Below are 15,684 nucleotides of genomic sequence, written 5' to 3' on the forward strand. Positions count from 1 at the left end.
AGCACTGACCTGGGGGAAGCTGGCTCACCTGCAGGCTAACGCTCTCAAAGGGACAAGTGTGTCCTCAGGAACGTAGCCTTGAGGGGCGCCTGGGTGGCTCAGTCGGTTAAGCGTCCGACTTCAGCTCAGGTCACCATCTCGCGGTCCGTGAGTTCGAGCCCCGCCTGGAGCCTGCTTCCGATTCTGTGTCTCCCTCTCTCTCTGCCCCTCTGCTGTTCATGCTCTGTCTCAAAAATAAATAAACGTTAAAAAAAAAAATTAAAAAAAAAAAAAAAAGAAAAGAAACATAGCCTTGAGCCGGCAGGCCTGGGCTGGGATTCCAGGTCCTACATCTTAGTGAGCCGCCAGGTGAAGGTCCTGCTGGTTGGGCCCCACTCGAAGCAGCGGCGATACTTTAGAAGAGGATCTAAATCTCCCGAGAAAGGGTGAGTCCTGGCTCAGGATGAGCGCACTCCCACAAGCCCCCCGGTGGTGCTGACGCGCTGGCACCCGCTCGAGCATCCGTGTAGGCCCGGGCTCGCTGAGGCCTCTGGCGGCCTGCGTGTCTACAAGAATCCAGTGCTCCTTTGTCCCAGACGACCCACATGGCCTGTGTGGGGTGCTGAGTAGGCATATCTGGGGAGGTGGCTCCTCCGGGATGGGGAGGCGATCCCATGTCTGCCGTGCGATGCTTTACACAAGTGCCCATTTCATCCTCCCGGCAAATCTCTGAAGTAGTGCACCCTCTGCCCATTCCACAGGTGGGGAGATTAAGGCTCTGGGTGGTCGAGGATCCTGACAAGCTGCCAGTGGCCGAGCCGGGCTCAGATTCAGGTCCCCTTGACTGCCTTCGTTGCCATCCTGGCCCTGCAGCAATCTAGCTGTGTGACCTGCGCCAGTTGCTTAGTCTCTCTGTGCCTTGTCCTCTTCTGCTGCAGATGGAGAATAATGGGTTTTGTGAGGCTTGTGAGGATTAATGAGCTGACTTGGTGCTGGCATTCGTGTCCCTGATGGCTCGTGTGAGGTAGTCAGAGCGTATCGTTTCTTATTATGGTTGCGCTTGCTGTGTGTTCCCCACCGAGACAGGAGCCCAGGTATCCTGGAGGCTCCACTCGGGCCCTTTCCTGAGGAGGGGTGCGGAGGACACACAGGGGTGTGGCCAGTGATCGCGATGCCTGCTGGTGCTGGGATTGGGAGGAGGAGCCCATGGGCAAGAACAGAAGGGACCACGGGGCCAGGTGGGGGTGGCCGGCAGAACTGAGCAGGGGGCTCAGCAGGGGTCGCTCTCATCCCCATTTAATGGCTGGAGAAATTGAGGCTAGGGACACTTGTCCAGGGGCCAGGAGCTGGCCGTTGAAGAGTGGGATTCAAACTTGAGGGTGCCCTAAATCCCTGCCCACTCGGCCCAGAACCCCCTCAGTGCCCAGGGCTGGTGGGGAGGCTCCGCTAGGGACTGAGTGGGGGCAGAGAAGGGGCTCTGAGAGGCCCACGGGCTCAGGGCACAGAGGAGGGGACAGAGGAGGACACGTGGGCAGGACACCTGGTCTTGGAGACCCAGCCCCAGGCAGCGTCTCTGGGTGGGTCCCAGGGCAGCGTAGGCGCTGGGGCCATCCCACGCAGCCCCTGTGGGCCCTGCCTGGAAGGTGCCCCGCGGCAGTGACCGCTTCCATTCACAGGCCCAGCCTCTTTAACATGCCTTTATAAAAACTGCTGATCTCAAAACTCAGCCTCTTTGTACTGAAAAACAAAGTTACTTTAACACTGACAAAATAGATGTGCCATTTAGAAAAGTTACCAAATAGTTTACAAATGTGTAGAAGGAAAGTGGAAGTCTCCTCCTTGTCCAGCTCCCTTGCAGTAAACTCTGCAACTAGTGTGGTCACGGACGGCCACATGTTTCTGTGCATTTACGTACACTTATATTGATGTCATTGAAAAGTGAGCAATATGGGATCTTGTGCAGTTGGGGAGTCCAGTTATGGGGTCCTCAGCCCAGATGCTGCAGGAAGGGCCACCACCCCAAGCCGAAGAGATGGGCCCCTCCTGGCTGCTCCTTCCTGTGGCCTTCTGGGCTGTGATGGGCGGGACGTGGGTGGGATGCAGTCACTGGAGGACTGAGGCCCCCATGAGGGCAGGGAGCCCTGGGGGAGTAACGGTGTGATAATTCCTGGGCTGGCCAGGGTCGGGGGGAAGCACAGTCCATGGACTGGGCCCCACCCTCCCAGGGCAGGTGACCACCCTGAACTTCTGTCCCTTACCTGTCCATAGTGACAGTGAGTGCTGAGGCTCCCCAGGGTGCAGCTGTGGACTGCTGTCCAGCACAGAGCTCAGCACCCTGGCCTCCTTGGCTTGCTGGTCCGTCTTGGGCAGCAGGGGGTGGTGCTGAGTCCCCAGGCTGGCTCGAGGCAGCCTCCCTAGCACTGGGGTGGGTCTCCCTGCAGGCTGGACACAGGGTGGCCTTGCTTTGTGTGGGATCTGGCACCGGCCGTGAGAGTTAGTGGAGTATTTGAGCATGCCTGCCCATAGCCCCTCCTGACCGGAGCCCCTGCTGCCCCCGAGGTGAGAGGGGCTGGCAGCTCAGGAAAAGGCCATCTCTGTGACCAAGAATCTTGGGGCCCAACTCACCAAGGTTACCATCGTTGGGTCACCTTTTGAACCCGGAACTGTGTGATCTTGGGGAAGACCCCCCGTAGTGCATGGGCCTTAGGTGAAGGATTGGCACTTAGGTCCCCTTGGGAGCCAGCAATGGCACAGAAGAGCAGCTGAGGGCGTCAGGGTGCCTGGGGAGCCCACTTTTTTTTTTTTCATGTTTTGTAGCAAAATTGTGCTTTGAAAATATACTTAAAAATTTTTTAAATTATTTATTTTTAAATTTACATCCAAGTTAGTTAGCCTATAGTGCAACAATGATTTCAGGTGTAGCTTCCTTAATGCCCCTTACCCATTGAGCCCATCCCGCCTCCCATAACCCCTCCAGGAACCCTCTGTTTGTTCTCCATATTTAAGAGTCTCTTATGTTGTGTCCCCCTCCCTGTTTTTATATTATATTATTATATTCCCTTTCCTTAGGTTTGTCTGTTTGGTATCTTAGAGTCCTCATGTGAGTGAAGTCATATATTTGTCTTTCTCTAATTTTGCTCTAATACCCTCTAGTTCCATCCACATAGTTGCAGATGACAAGATTTCATTCTTTTTGATTGCCGAGTAATACTCCATTGTATATATATATATATATATATACCACATCTTCTTTATCCATTGTCCTTTGTCCATCGATGGACATTTGGGCTCTTTCCATACTTCGGCTATTGCTGATAGTGCTGCTGTAAACACTGGGGTGCATGTGCCCCTTCGAAACAGCACACCTGTATCCCGTGGATAAATGCCTAGTAGTGCAATTGCTGGGTCGTAGGGTAGTTCTATTTTTAGTTTTTTGAGGAACCTTCATACTGTTTTCCAGAGTGGCTGCCCCAGTTTGCATTCCCACCAGCAGTGCAAAAGAGATCCTCTTTCTCCGCATCCTCACCAAGATCTGCTGTTGCCTGAGTTGTTAATGTTAGCCATTCTGACTGGTGTGAGGTGGTATCTCATTGTGGTATTGATTTGTATTTCCCTGATGATGAGTGATGTTGAGCATTTTTTCATGTGTTGGTTGGCCATCTGGATGTCTTCTTTGGAGAAATGTCTATTCATGTCTTTTGCTGATTTCTTCACTGGATTATTTGTCTTTTGGGTGTTAAGTTTGGTAAGTTCTTTATAGATTTTGGACACTAACCCTTTATCTCATATATTGTTTGCAAATATCTTCTTCCATTCCATTCGTTGCCTTTTAGTTTTGCTGATTGTTTCCTTTGCTGTGCAGAAGCTTTTAATTTTGATGAGGTCCCAATAGTTCATTTTTGCTTTTGTTTCCCTTGCCTCTGGAAACGTGTCGAGTAAGAAGTTGCTGCGGTCAAGGTCAAAGAGGTTTTTGCCTGCTTTCTCCTCTAGGATTTTGATGGTTTCCTGTCTTACATTTAGGTCTTTCACCCATTTTGAATTTATTTTCATGTATGGTGTAAGAAAGTGGTCCAGGTTCATTCTTCTGTATGTCGCTGTCCAGTTTTCCCAGCACCGTTCGCTGAAGAGACTGTCTTTGTGCCATTGGAGATTCTTTCCTGCTTTGTCAAAGGTTAGTTGGCCATATGTTTGTGGGTCCATTTCTGGGCTTTCTATTCTGTTCCTTTGATCTGAGTGTCTGTTTTTGTGCCAGTACCATACTGTCTTGATGATGACAGCTTTGCAATACAGCTTGAAGTCCGGAATTGTGATGCCTCCAGCTTTGGTTTTCTTTTTCAAGATTGCTTTGGCTATTCGGGGTCTTTTCTGGTTCCATACAAATTTTAGGATTGTTTGTTCTAGCTCTGTGAAGAATGCTGGTGTTATTTTGATAAGGATTGCTGGGGAGCCCACCATTGTCATTCTATCCCACAAATGGTTAATGGGCTGGGTTCTGGCTAGGCAGGAGAGCACGAAAGCAAATGATCAGTCCTGCAGTCAGCAGTCTAGGGATTAACCCAGGGAGGCTTCCTGGAGGTGGTGACACCTTGGCTGCACTTGGGACTCTTAGGATTTCCTCAGTTGAGTTCTTCCCACTATTTCATTATCTGAAAAATGAAGGGTTTACCCAAGTCAGTAGCTCTCTGACTGACTCGAGCAGCCTCAGAAACCCCTCAGACAGCTTGTCAAGGTACAGATCAAGGGCCATCCCTGAGTTTCTGACTTGGCAGGGCCTGAGAATCTGCATTCTAACGTGTTGAGGAGAGTGTTCTGTGAGTCTGAAACCCCATCCTCAAGTGAGGCAGCTGAGCCTGGGGACTACGGACATCTCAACCTCGGGGGCTTTCCTTGAGTTCTTACTCTCCTTACGAAGGATTTTTGTGAGAATTCCAAGGCAACCTTCCGGTGTGTGTGTGGCAGGGAAGCCAGGTCGTTTGGGCCGAGTGCCCCTTTTCTCTCACGCGAAGCACGGCTGATGTGCTGTGGCCTGGAAGTCAGATCTGCTTGTGTAGACACCTCACTGCCCCTCTCATGGCAGTAAAATAATCACGGCTACTGTTTGCTCTGCACAGTGGGGAAACTGAGGCCACAGTGGCTCAGAAGCTTGCCCCAGGTTGAGTCAGAAAGCAGGCTAGGGCTGGGAGCAGCACAGCAGCAGGAGCAAGGTGAGTGCTCAGGGCTGCGGGAGCCCAAGGAGAGTGTGTGCACTTCCCAGGCCCCTAAGCACGAGGAGGTAGCCTCCGCCCCTGGGAGGCAGGGCAGCGTGGTGGCCTGGGGATGGAGGTGCTGGGGTGGTGGTGCCTGCTCAGCAGTGCTCTCCCGACGACGTGGGAGAGGGCGCAGGAAGGCCCTGCTCTACTCCAGCCTAGCCTGCCCTCTAAGTGGGGAGAGGATGAGGCTGGTCAAGCTAGCAGGGCAGGCTACTCTGGCCGGCAGGAGGGAGAGTAGACTCGTGGGCACCCGCTTCGGAGGCCTCAGGCTGGCAAACGCTCCTCACTCTGATCCCCACGCAGCACCTCCCAGGTGCCGCCCCCTGGGCAAGGGGAAACTGAGGCCCAGGAGGGCTGCAGACTCTTGTAGGCCTCGTGAGGACTCCCACTAAGAGGCTCTGCTGTAGGGTGAGGTGGGCACCCTCAGCCTCCTGGCCATACCAGGCCAGGCCACTGTGGGACCACTGAGCACCCTCAAGACTGCTGTCTGACATGTGCATCTAATGGGCACTTCACATGTAGCATGTCAAAATGAAGTTCCAGATCTTTCTCCAAACCCCACTCTCACGTCCTTTCCCGTGCTGATCAATCACTCAGGCCTGAGACCATTTTTCGCAGCATTTGGAGTTGACCCTGCTCCCCTCCTCTGCTACCCCCTGACCTGAGCAATCCCTCCCTGGGTTATGGCAAAACCCACCAGTTGGTTTTCCGATCCTTTCCTTGCTGGGTCTCCGCATAGCAGAAATAGTGACATTCACCCTGAGTCAAATCATTCTTGTGCTCAGAGCTTCCATGCTTCCTGTCTCAGAGGAATAGCACATGGCCCCCTGGCCCACACTGTGCAGGGTCTGGCTTGTTACTCAGACCACTCTCCCTGCTCCTTCCCTCCACACACACTGGCCTCAGGACCTTTGCACCTGCTGTCTCTTTTACCTAGAATGTTCCTTTCTTATTCTGGGCAGCTGCACGACTAACACCATCTTACCTGAGGCTGCCGTGACCATCCCAAAATGCTCCAGATCCTTCTCCTATGGGCATTGTTTTTCTCCATAGTTTCTCTTCTTCCACTGGGATGTGACCCCAGGAGGCAGGGTTCTGTGTGTCTAGGTTCTAGGAATGAGGCCTGGTATGCGTGGAGCAGGTGTTCAAGAAATATTTCTCAGACACCCAGTGAATGTAGGGCTGCTGAGGAATCTGCCTGCCCATCTGAGCTGCCATTCAATGCCCACCCTTGGGTGGGGTGCCCCTCCTGGCCCTGCTGGGGCTCTCACTGTGCACCTGCACTCAGGCTGCGGGTGACCAGGCCTGTGACGCCTCTTTCTTCTCTCCCAGGAAACTATGCCCCAGACGTCCGTCGTCTTCTCCAGCATACTTGGGCCCAGCTGTAGTGGACAGGTGCTGCCCGGCATGGGGGAGCGAGGAAGTGGGGCCAGCAGCTCCGGGGACCTCGTCTTCCAAGAGGGACGCCTCATCTCTGGGTCCCTAGAAGCTTTGATGGAGCACCTGGTCCCCACAGTGGACTATTACCCGGATGTAAGTGCCTGGGGCCTGGAGATGGGTGGGACTGTTTGGGGTCACCTAGGTTCCAGGGGCAGCTGCTTCGGGGATGGGAAGGAAGGCCCAGACAGAGCTGGACAGAGCAACAGGGGAGAGGCAGGCCATCAGGGAGTCTCAGCCCTACCTCCTGCTCTGCCCTCCTGCCCCTGCAGTGGAGAGGAATCTGCAGCGACGTCCCTGCTGACCCCAGGCAGCTGGGAGATAGCCTTGGTGGCACAAGGAAGCAGATACACAAGGGGTGGAACAGGGGTCAGAGTTCTGAACAGGGTCCTTAGGGAAGAGTCTAAGGAGTAAGACTGGAGCCTTGGGGTCCTGGTGAGGGTCCACCCAGCTGGGAAGTTTGTTTTGTGCATGAAATGCCATGGTCCAGAATAAAGAGTGACAGCCCCGCCATGCCCAGCCAGCATGCAGACCCCATGGCACATGCCTGCGTGGGCAGGACTGGCCTTCCGCTACAATTCGGATCCCCCTCTTCATTTCAAGATGCCACTGGTACGTTCTTAGAACAGGCAGAAAGAGTTCCCTTGTCATGTGTGGCTTCCCTTTTGCCTCTGAGAGGGCACATCTCTTAGCAGCAGTGGTCTCGGGCCTGCCTGCTCCCTTTGGAGGGCCAGGCTGCAACAGTCCCCTTCCAGGTGCCCCCTCCCTCTTGAGGACAGAGCTGTGCTTGCCGGCCTTGGCGTCTGACACAGACTTGCATGGGAGGGTCGGGGAGGAATTGCCCCCATCCGCTCTCCAGCTTTTATCCAATGGTGCTGGAGCCAACTCAGTTTCTGGGTGTTCCTGGCACAACCCCCCCCAACACGTCAGGCCTCCTACCTTCCTCCTGGGGCTGTCTACTCCATGCTACTTGAAAACCCTCCCAAAGCTGGGCTGGGGCTGGAATTGGTGGTGCAGACACTGCAGCTGAGGGTCAGGTCTCCTGAAGAAGCCTAGGGCAGAGCATCAGCCTCCCAGGGGCTGGCACCTCCAACCCCAGAACTGTTCTGTGGCCTTGTGGGAGGAGCTACTTCTCTTTTAGGTGTGTCCCGAGGGGCCTCCTCAGCTGTTACCCAGTGTTCTCCCCCAGACACTATGCCCTGGGATCACCCCCTGCTTTCCAGGAGAGAGTAAAGGGGTGCAAGTGCAGAGGTAGGACCGGCAGAGTCCAGCTGGGCATCAGCTTCTCTGCCAAGCTCCTGGGTTCCCTCCCTCCCCCCACTGTCCCCCTCTCCTGTGTATGTGGGCAGCTGGGGATGCACACACACACACCAGCGAGTCTCTGTGCTCCTTGGAAATGCACAGCTCCTCCCTGGGTTCTCTTCTTGCCTTGGCTAGGAACTCCAAGGTGTGATGCCTGGGTGACATTCATCACACTTCTGAGCCATCTGTTTAGAAGGGGGCCACCACACAGCTGGGATCCCTGAGCACCCATGCTACACAGCCTGGGGACAGGGCATGGGAAGTCTGTTGGGGATTGGAGGAACCCCTGCTGTTCCCAGGAGGATTTCCTCAAGTGGCGTCTGAAGGCTGCAGGGGGACAGTGAGGGCCCGAGGCCTTGAGGCCTGATCTGCAAGGCCTGCGCTTCCCGCAAACACGGCCCACTTGCTTTGGGCTGGAACAAGGAAGACCTGCCCCTGGGCCCAGGGTGAGGGCAAAGGGTCCCAGGCCCCCCAGCCTGCAGCACCCATGCAGGGGTAGAGTCCCCAGGAGAGCTTCAAGCATCTTGCCCCACTCCTAGGTCCAACCTGTCTGCAGGCAGGAGCCAGTGTGAAGGTCTCCCAGGTGCTGACCCATGTCAGACAAAAGGCCTCAGAGAACCCTTGGCCCTGGGCCCTGTTCCCTGACACCTTTTAGTCCAGATCATGAGGGCCCTTCAGAAACTGTACCACACAGCCCAGGGACAAGGGCACATGGATGTGGGCCAGAGGGGCCACGGTACAGCAGGTGGACATAAGGCCCAGAGCTGGTTGTTAGCACAGGGGCTTGTGACAGTCCCTGACGCTGGGTGCTGGGTCCAAAAATGCCCCACTCTGCCCGCCATTGGCAAGACCAGTAAGGATCTGGATAAGAAGGCTTGGAGACTGACCCTGGAGGCACTGTGGGCTGGGCAATGGGCTCACACAGGCTGGGAGAGTCCCACCAACATCCAGGTTTGGGTGTTAGCTCCCACCGTGGGGTAGGACGGAGGGTGGGGGAGAATCCCAGCAGAGCAAGACTGCTGGGAGCTGAGCTTGTCAGGGGAAGCCTCCAGGAGCTGCAGGGAAGTGGGGTTTGATCTGTGCCTTGCAAGGGAGGCAGGAATTTGGGTGGCAGTGAGAGAAAAGGAAGGACGTTCAAGGTGGAGTAAACCATGCAGGAGAAGGCATGGCTGCTGGATGGTGCTGTTGGGCCCGGCAGGTGGCTAGACAGGCTGTGACCATAGCTGGAGGGGGCGGCACAGGCCCGACCTCCTCTTCATCCCCTCTCCCTCTCTCTTCTTCAGAGGACATACATCTTTACATTTCTCTTGAGCTCCCGGGTCTTCATCCCCCCTCATGACCTGCTGGCCCGCGTGGGGCAGATCTGCCTGGAGCAGAGGCAGCAGCTGGAGACCGGGTCTGAGAAGGTAAAGGAGCAGATGGGTGCTGCCTGTCTCCGTGCCTCTGGCAGGTCAGGTCTGGCTGAGCCCAGCAGGGGGCCCTCCCTGATGGGGCAGATTGGCTGGTCTCTGGCCTCCTTGGCAGAGGAGCATGGGTGCATGCGCCTGGGGCATGGCGCCCCATTCGGCATGGGGTGCACACAGAGCCGACTACTCTTCATGGGATGCTGAAAGTAACTGCTCTTGGTGGGCACTCACACCCCTTTCCAGGAGAGAGCCACGGCAGACAGCTCTGCCAGCAATCCTGGTCAGTGCCGGGACCCCCCGCTGGTAGAAAAGCCGGCAGTGGGACCTGGGTCACTGACCCCTCCGGGGTGGGGGTCAGGTGGCAGCACTCGCAGGCTGACTCCTGCTCAGAGTGGTTTGCAGTGACTCAAATGGGGCTCTCTGCCCCTGCTGTCTCTTCTTGAGCCACGCTTTGGGCAGCCGGGATAGTCAAGAAACCACAGGCTGTCCCTGGGGGCATGTGCTTCAGATGAGACTTTTAGAAGCCCAGGGTCTGGTGCAGAAGACCAGGTGGTCGGTGTGCCATCAGAGAGCTGGCAGAGCCTAGTCTGGGCTGTGGCAGAGCATGTCCCATCCCTGTTTGCTGGTGACTTTCCCCTCTACCTTCCCTCCACCAGGCTAGGCCACCTGCCCCTGCAGGTGTGCAGCCCAGGCCTGTGAACTGAGTCTCCTTGTTGGAGGGGTGCGGGGATGCGCTCCTGGAGTCCCTGGATGCAGGAAGACAGGCACTGAGCACAGCCTGAGGGTTAGGAAAGGCTCCTGAAGAGACAGGTGGAAATAAGTCCAAGCGGGGTGGCTGGGGAGATGAAATTATAGGCTGAAGGTCAGCATGGAGACGGAAGCTTAAGAGGAGCCTGGCATGAACCCGCCAGCCTGTTCATGGTGACATGCACCGCAGGGCCTCTGAGGGGCTTCAAGGCTCTAGCTCCTGCTGAGTGTGGGTTGTGGTCCTCTGGGGAAGTATCAGCAAGGCCTCCTGGATGCCGTCTGCACTGGACTCTGGCCAGGAGGAGTGGCTGCAGGGAGTGAGGGCCCAGCTGGGAGAGGCTCCCCAAGGCATGGGAAGCCATCACTAGGGGACCAGCTGGGGACATGGCCAGAATCAGGCAGGTTGGAGGCAGCTCAGCAGGGGTGGGGGCAGATGTGGGCAAAAAGAAGTGGGGGTGGAGGGTGGTGAGAGGCCCACAGGGCAGCTAGAACAGTCCAGGTTGGGCAGGTATAGGCAGGCAGGGAGCTGGTCAGTGCTGGGGAGCTGTGGTGGGCACAGGAGGGGTGTGGGCACATGTGTGTGTGTGGGACAGTGTGGGGCTGGGCCCTGAAGACCCACTGGGATACTGCGGCCAAGCATTTGGCACATCCTTCTCAGGCCTTACCGGTGTGTGGACCCAGGGTGACGGCAGGGGTGCCCAGCCCGTCTTTAAGGATAGGAGGTCCGGAGAGGGATGCCTCTGAGTGTCTGCACCCCTTCCCGGCACTTGCCAACCTGTTGCTAACTGAGAGGGGACAGGCAAGAATCTCTCATTTAAAAAAAAAAAAATTTTTTATTTTTGTTTTTGAGAGAGATACAGAGCAAGTGGGGGAGGGATAGAGAGAGAGGGAGACAAAGCCCCAAGCAGGCTCTGCGCTGCCAGTACAGAGCCCGATGCGGGGCTTGAACCCACACACTATGAGATCATGACTCGAGCAGAAATCAAGAATTGGATGCCCAACCGACTGAGTCACCCAGGTGCCCTGAGAGTCTCTGATTTTTAATAATTTTCCTTGGTTTTCATTGTTGTTGTCATTTTAAACGGCTAACTTCTAATTACAGCAAAGGAAACTAGTTTTCTATGTCATGGTTATGAGAGGACAAGTTTTTTGAAAATAAATTTAAGTGAAAAAGAATGCTGACGTAAGGGGGAATATGAAACCAAGCAGGTACAACAAAGCCACAGGTAGACAGAGTGGGGATGTCCTTCTCCAGAACCCTCGCCCCAGCATGGGGCTGGGGAGCAGGTCCCACGAGGGATAACGGGGGTGGGGGTGTTGCAGACCTGGGGGAGATGGGGAGGCTTGTACCACTGGTCATCTTGTGCCCACTCTGGAGGGTGACTTTACACCGTGCCACCCCAGGCCAAGCTGAAGTCCTTCTCAGCCAAGATTGTGCAGCTGTTAAAGGAGTGGACAGAAGCCTTCCCCTACGACTTCCAGGATGAGAAGGCCATGGCTGAACTGAAGGCCATTACCCACCGGGTCACGCAGTGTGATGAGGTGAGGTCTTCCTTAGACCCTGGCAGAACCCCTTGGGTATGTGTCTGGGGAAGGGGGGTCTACTCTCACAGGAGGATAGGTCTTCAGGGACAGCTCTGTATGTGGTCCTCTATGTGATCACCCTCCCAAGACAACTGCTGGATGGCTCCATTTGTGCCCCTCCCCACAAGACTGCTCAGCTGTCCAGCAATGGGCCAGACTTGCCCTTGGCATCTTCTGCATGTGGGAAACCCTGTGTCCCGAGTGACGGGCTGGAATGAGCCCAGGCCCCACCTTTCCTGGGCTTGGGGTGAGTGGAGTGGGGACCTAGTAAGAGGTTTTAAGAGCCTGTCTACACCTCTGGCTCCCAGCTCCCTCCTGGCCTTCTGTGGAGACCGGAAACCTGGCTGGCTGGGTCTCCACAATGAAAGTGCTCTGTGTGCTCAGCAGTTTCTATCTGGCTGGAGGGCTCAGAAAGCCCAGGGAGAGTTCGGGGGGCTGCTCCCACCCAGAGAGCAAAGGTTCCTGGTCCTGGAGGAAGCCCTTCCAGATGCTCTCCTCCCTGCTGTGGGGAGGCCAAAAGTATTTCAGCTGGACAGCATTAGGAAAACCATGGTTTTCAGACCCAGAAGACTTCCCCTGGCCCTGCCCTGGCCCTCCGTTCCCATCCCCACAGGACAGCCAGCTGAGCCACCCTCCTCAACGGTACTCAGAGAAGCCCACACTGTGTTCCATTCTACCTTCAAAAGCCCAAACACTCATGGCAGGTTTTAGTAGGGAAGTGCATTCAAAGTCGGGCACATCCCTGGAGAGGAAATGGGTTTCTCTGGAGAGGTGGTGGCCTTGCCAGCCCACACCTGCACCTTTGTTGTCTCTGGACCTCCACAGGAGAATGGCACAGTGAAGAAGGCCATTGCCCAAATGACACAGAGCCTGCTGCTGTCGCTGGCTGCCCGGAGCCAGCTTCAGGAGCTGCGGGACAAGCTTCGCTCACCGGCGATGGACAAAGGGTCTGTCCTCAAGACTAAGCCGCCAGCCACTCAGAAGGACATCCTGGGTGTGTGCTGCGACCCCCTGGTGTTGGCCCAGCAGCTGACTCATATCGAGCTGGTCAGTGCTTCATTGTGCCCTGCCTGGCATGGGGGCGGGGGTGTACTCACCAATGCTGGACCCCCAGCATCTTTCTCAACATAGTGCTGCAGGGCCCCCCCCTGCTGGTCAGACTGGGGTGTCAGGTGAAGCTCACTTGTCAGCTCCTGGGTCCCTGGGATCACAGCAACCCCATGTATAGGGGAGGGGCTGGGGTGATGGGGACTGGCCCAGGAGGTGAAAGGCTTAGAGGGGAGGGCCTGTTCCCCTGCCCTGTCACCTCATCTTGCCTATGCCCTGGACTGAGAAGGTACCCTGCACCTAGGAGCCACTGCCCCCAAGACTTCCACCTCATCCCATGAAGCCCTGGGAGGGGAGGGTCTTGCAGACCCCTGGGATGCATTTCAGGGCCTGCCCACTGGCTGGGTGCCCTGATCAAGGAGGGCCTGTAGTGCACCCCTGCATAGGTCTTCACAGCTACTCTAAACATGGCCTATACCCCGAGTGTGGGGCCTGGCGGAGAATGGCAGGTTCATCACCCCTCCTGTGCTACCTCCTCGCCCATCCTAGGAGAGGGTCAGCAGCATTCACCCTGAGGACCTGATGCAGATCGTCAGCCACATGGACTCTCGGGACAAGCACCGGGTGAGGGGCTGCTGTGTGCTCTGTGGTGGCCTTCGGGTGGGCCTAGCACCTATACCTATGCAGGGTGGGGGCCTTACAACCAAATGTTAGGGGTGTGGCCTGGTGCCTGCCCCAAGGGGTCAGCAGACAGCTATTCAGGGTGCTGCATGCTGGAAGGGGGCCACTGCTCCCAGGAGCCTGGGGATGGGGCATCCTGGGAGACCTGGACCTGTCAGCTGCCCACACCCCACCATCCCTTTCAGTCTCTTTTGGCCATGGTTCCTGCTCATTTCTGGGGTTAGGGCTGGGGCAGCACCTGCTGGCAGGGTCCTCAGGTTCCCTGTGACCTGTTGTGTTTCTCCCAGTGCCGAGGGGACCTGACCAAGACCTATAGCCTGGAGGCCTATGACAACTGGTTCAACTGCCTTAGCATGCTAGTGGCCACCGAGGTGTGCCGGGTAAGTGCTGCATAGCCCATATGGGTGGGGTGACACTGTCCCTTCTCTGGACCCACAGTGCTTCCTGAGGCTCTGACTTCTACACCCCTGAGATGATAAAACTTTGAAAGTGGAGACAGAGGTCTCCATTGCTGGGGCACCAACATCCCTGTTCCCCCCTACCCTCCAGCCAATCTCACAGTAATTATGAGACACCCATCCATGGAGTGTACCTGGCATGTTCTGTGAGTTTATCTGGGACTCCCTTAGTACTCTCAGACTGCCCTCCTGCCCCTCTGCCCAGCATCGAAAATGCTACAGCTGCGTTTCCTGCCTCTGCAGTCGATGAGCGTCGCCCCAGCCCTGGGTCTGACAGCTCTGAGGGCCCAGTGTAGCTCCTGTCTAGGCTGCCCTTCAGGGACTGGTTGGGGGGTTACTCCTGTAGGGGGCTCACCCTGAAGCTGTTTGGCTGCTCTCTAGGTGGTGAAGAAGAAGCACCGGACCCGCATGCTAGAGTTCTTTATTGATGTGGCCCGGGAGTGCTTCAACATCGGGAATTTCAACTCCATGATGGCCATCATCTGTGAGTGGCCAGGCCCCAGGGGCTTCCTATCCAGCTTCTGCATGGCTTACCTAACCCCACCCTGACTCCACCTGCTGTTCCCTGCAGCTGGCATGAACCTCAGTCCTGTGGCGAGGCTGAAGAAAACGTGGTCCAAAGTCAAGACGGCCAAGTTTGACGTCTTGGAGGTAAGCACCTCAGCCATGTCCTACATTGGCCTGAGGAGGGGTGGGCCTCATCCACTCTGCCCCCTTGCTCAGAACCCACTGCCCACAGTGCCATCTGGTGTAGGGCATGTTGAGCTGGCCTGGCTGCTCTAGGAGGTGGGTAGCTGAAGCTCTCCTCGGCCCTTGGAACTTTAGGCAGAACTGGCATTGCCTAAGGCAAGTTCTAGAGACTGGTTAGGAAAGAGTTTGACAAAAGTGGGTCCCAGGGTGTTGCTGGGGTGTTGGGTGATGCTGACGAAGCAGAGGCTGGCCTTTTCCTGGCTTGAGTTCCTGCGGTCTTGGATCATCCGGGTGGCCCAGGAGTGGGTAGGTTCACCTGCAGCCTTCCCTGAAGTATTTGATCACAGAATCCACTTTCTGCAAATGTGTCCTACAGAGCTTGTCAGTTTTGGGAGGTGTTGGTCCAAGTAGAAGGGCAAAGGAAGGTTTTGAAAGGAAAGAAGTGAGACCCAGGCTCAGCAGGGCAGGGACGAGGTGTGTGTGAGCTGTGAGACTTCTCTGTAACTTTCCTCATGTTTGGATCCAAACCCGGTACTCAGCCAGGTGCTCACTCCCAGAAAGGAGGCCTCTTCTGGTGACAGTCCAGGGCTGCCCGGCAGGGAAATGCCTTCCCCATCGCTGTTTCCTGCTCTGCGAAGGGGCATTCTGAACAAGTCAGGGGTACAGGGAGAACACAGCCAACCAGGTCCTCCTGTCTGCCCACAGCACCACATGGACCCATCCAGCAACTTCTGCAACTACCGCACTGCCCTGCAGGGGGCCACTCAAAGGTCCCAGATGGCCAACAGCAGCAGAGAGAAGATTGTCATCCCTGTATTCAACCTTTTCGTTAAGGACATTTACTTCCTGCACAAAATCCATACCAATCACTTGCCCAACGGGCATATTAACTTTAAGGTGAGCTCAGCACCCTTGTGGCCTGAGGGGAGGGGGGCCAGACTGTCCCAACACAGGGCAGAACAGACCTCTCAGCCTTATCCTAGGACAGGTAGAATCTGTGCTACTAGAGCTGAAAAGCAGTGGCCCTTTGCAGAAAGCCCTTTAGGACTGAAAGCTCCAGGGTGGGTTATGTGTGCTGTTTGCGAAGTATAAGGGTGGCCCCAA

The 15,684-nt window shown here is 56.0% G+C and overlaps 1 protein-coding gene across 4 annotated transcripts in view; it reads left to right on the plus strand.

Annotated features, from left to right (window-relative positions):
- The window catches only part of RASGEF1A (RasGEF domain family member 1A), a 33,361-nt gene that overhangs the window by 16,043 nt on the left and 1,634 nt on the right, over nt 1-15,684 (plus strand). For all 4 annotated transcript variants that reach the window (XM_047824795.1, XM_047824792.1, XM_047824794.1 and 1 more), the window contains exons 2-10: nt 6,561-6,761; nt 9,251-9,373; nt 11,525-11,662; nt 12,530-12,751; nt 13,301-13,375; nt 13,720-13,812; nt 14,272-14,374; nt 14,462-14,541; nt 15,286-15,477. In XM_047824795.1, the coding sequence (XP_047680751.1) occupies nt 6,561-6,761; nt 9,251-9,373; nt 11,525-11,662; nt 12,530-12,751; nt 13,301-13,375; nt 13,720-13,812; nt 14,272-14,374; nt 14,462-14,541; nt 15,286-15,477 (1,227 nt within the window). The remainder of the gene's footprint in view (nt 1-6,560; nt 6,762-9,250; nt 9,374-11,524; nt 11,663-12,529; nt 12,752-13,300; nt 13,376-13,719; nt 13,813-14,271; nt 14,375-14,461; nt 14,542-15,285; nt 15,478-15,684) is intronic.

Source organism: Prionailurus viverrinus, chromosome D2 (assembly GCF_022837055.1).
Source record: "Prionailurus viverrinus isolate Anna chromosome D2, UM_Priviv_1.0, whole genome shotgun sequence".
In the NCBI taxonomy this organism is placed as follows: domain Eukaryota; kingdom Metazoa; phylum Chordata; class Mammalia; order Carnivora; family Felidae; genus Prionailurus; species Prionailurus viverrinus.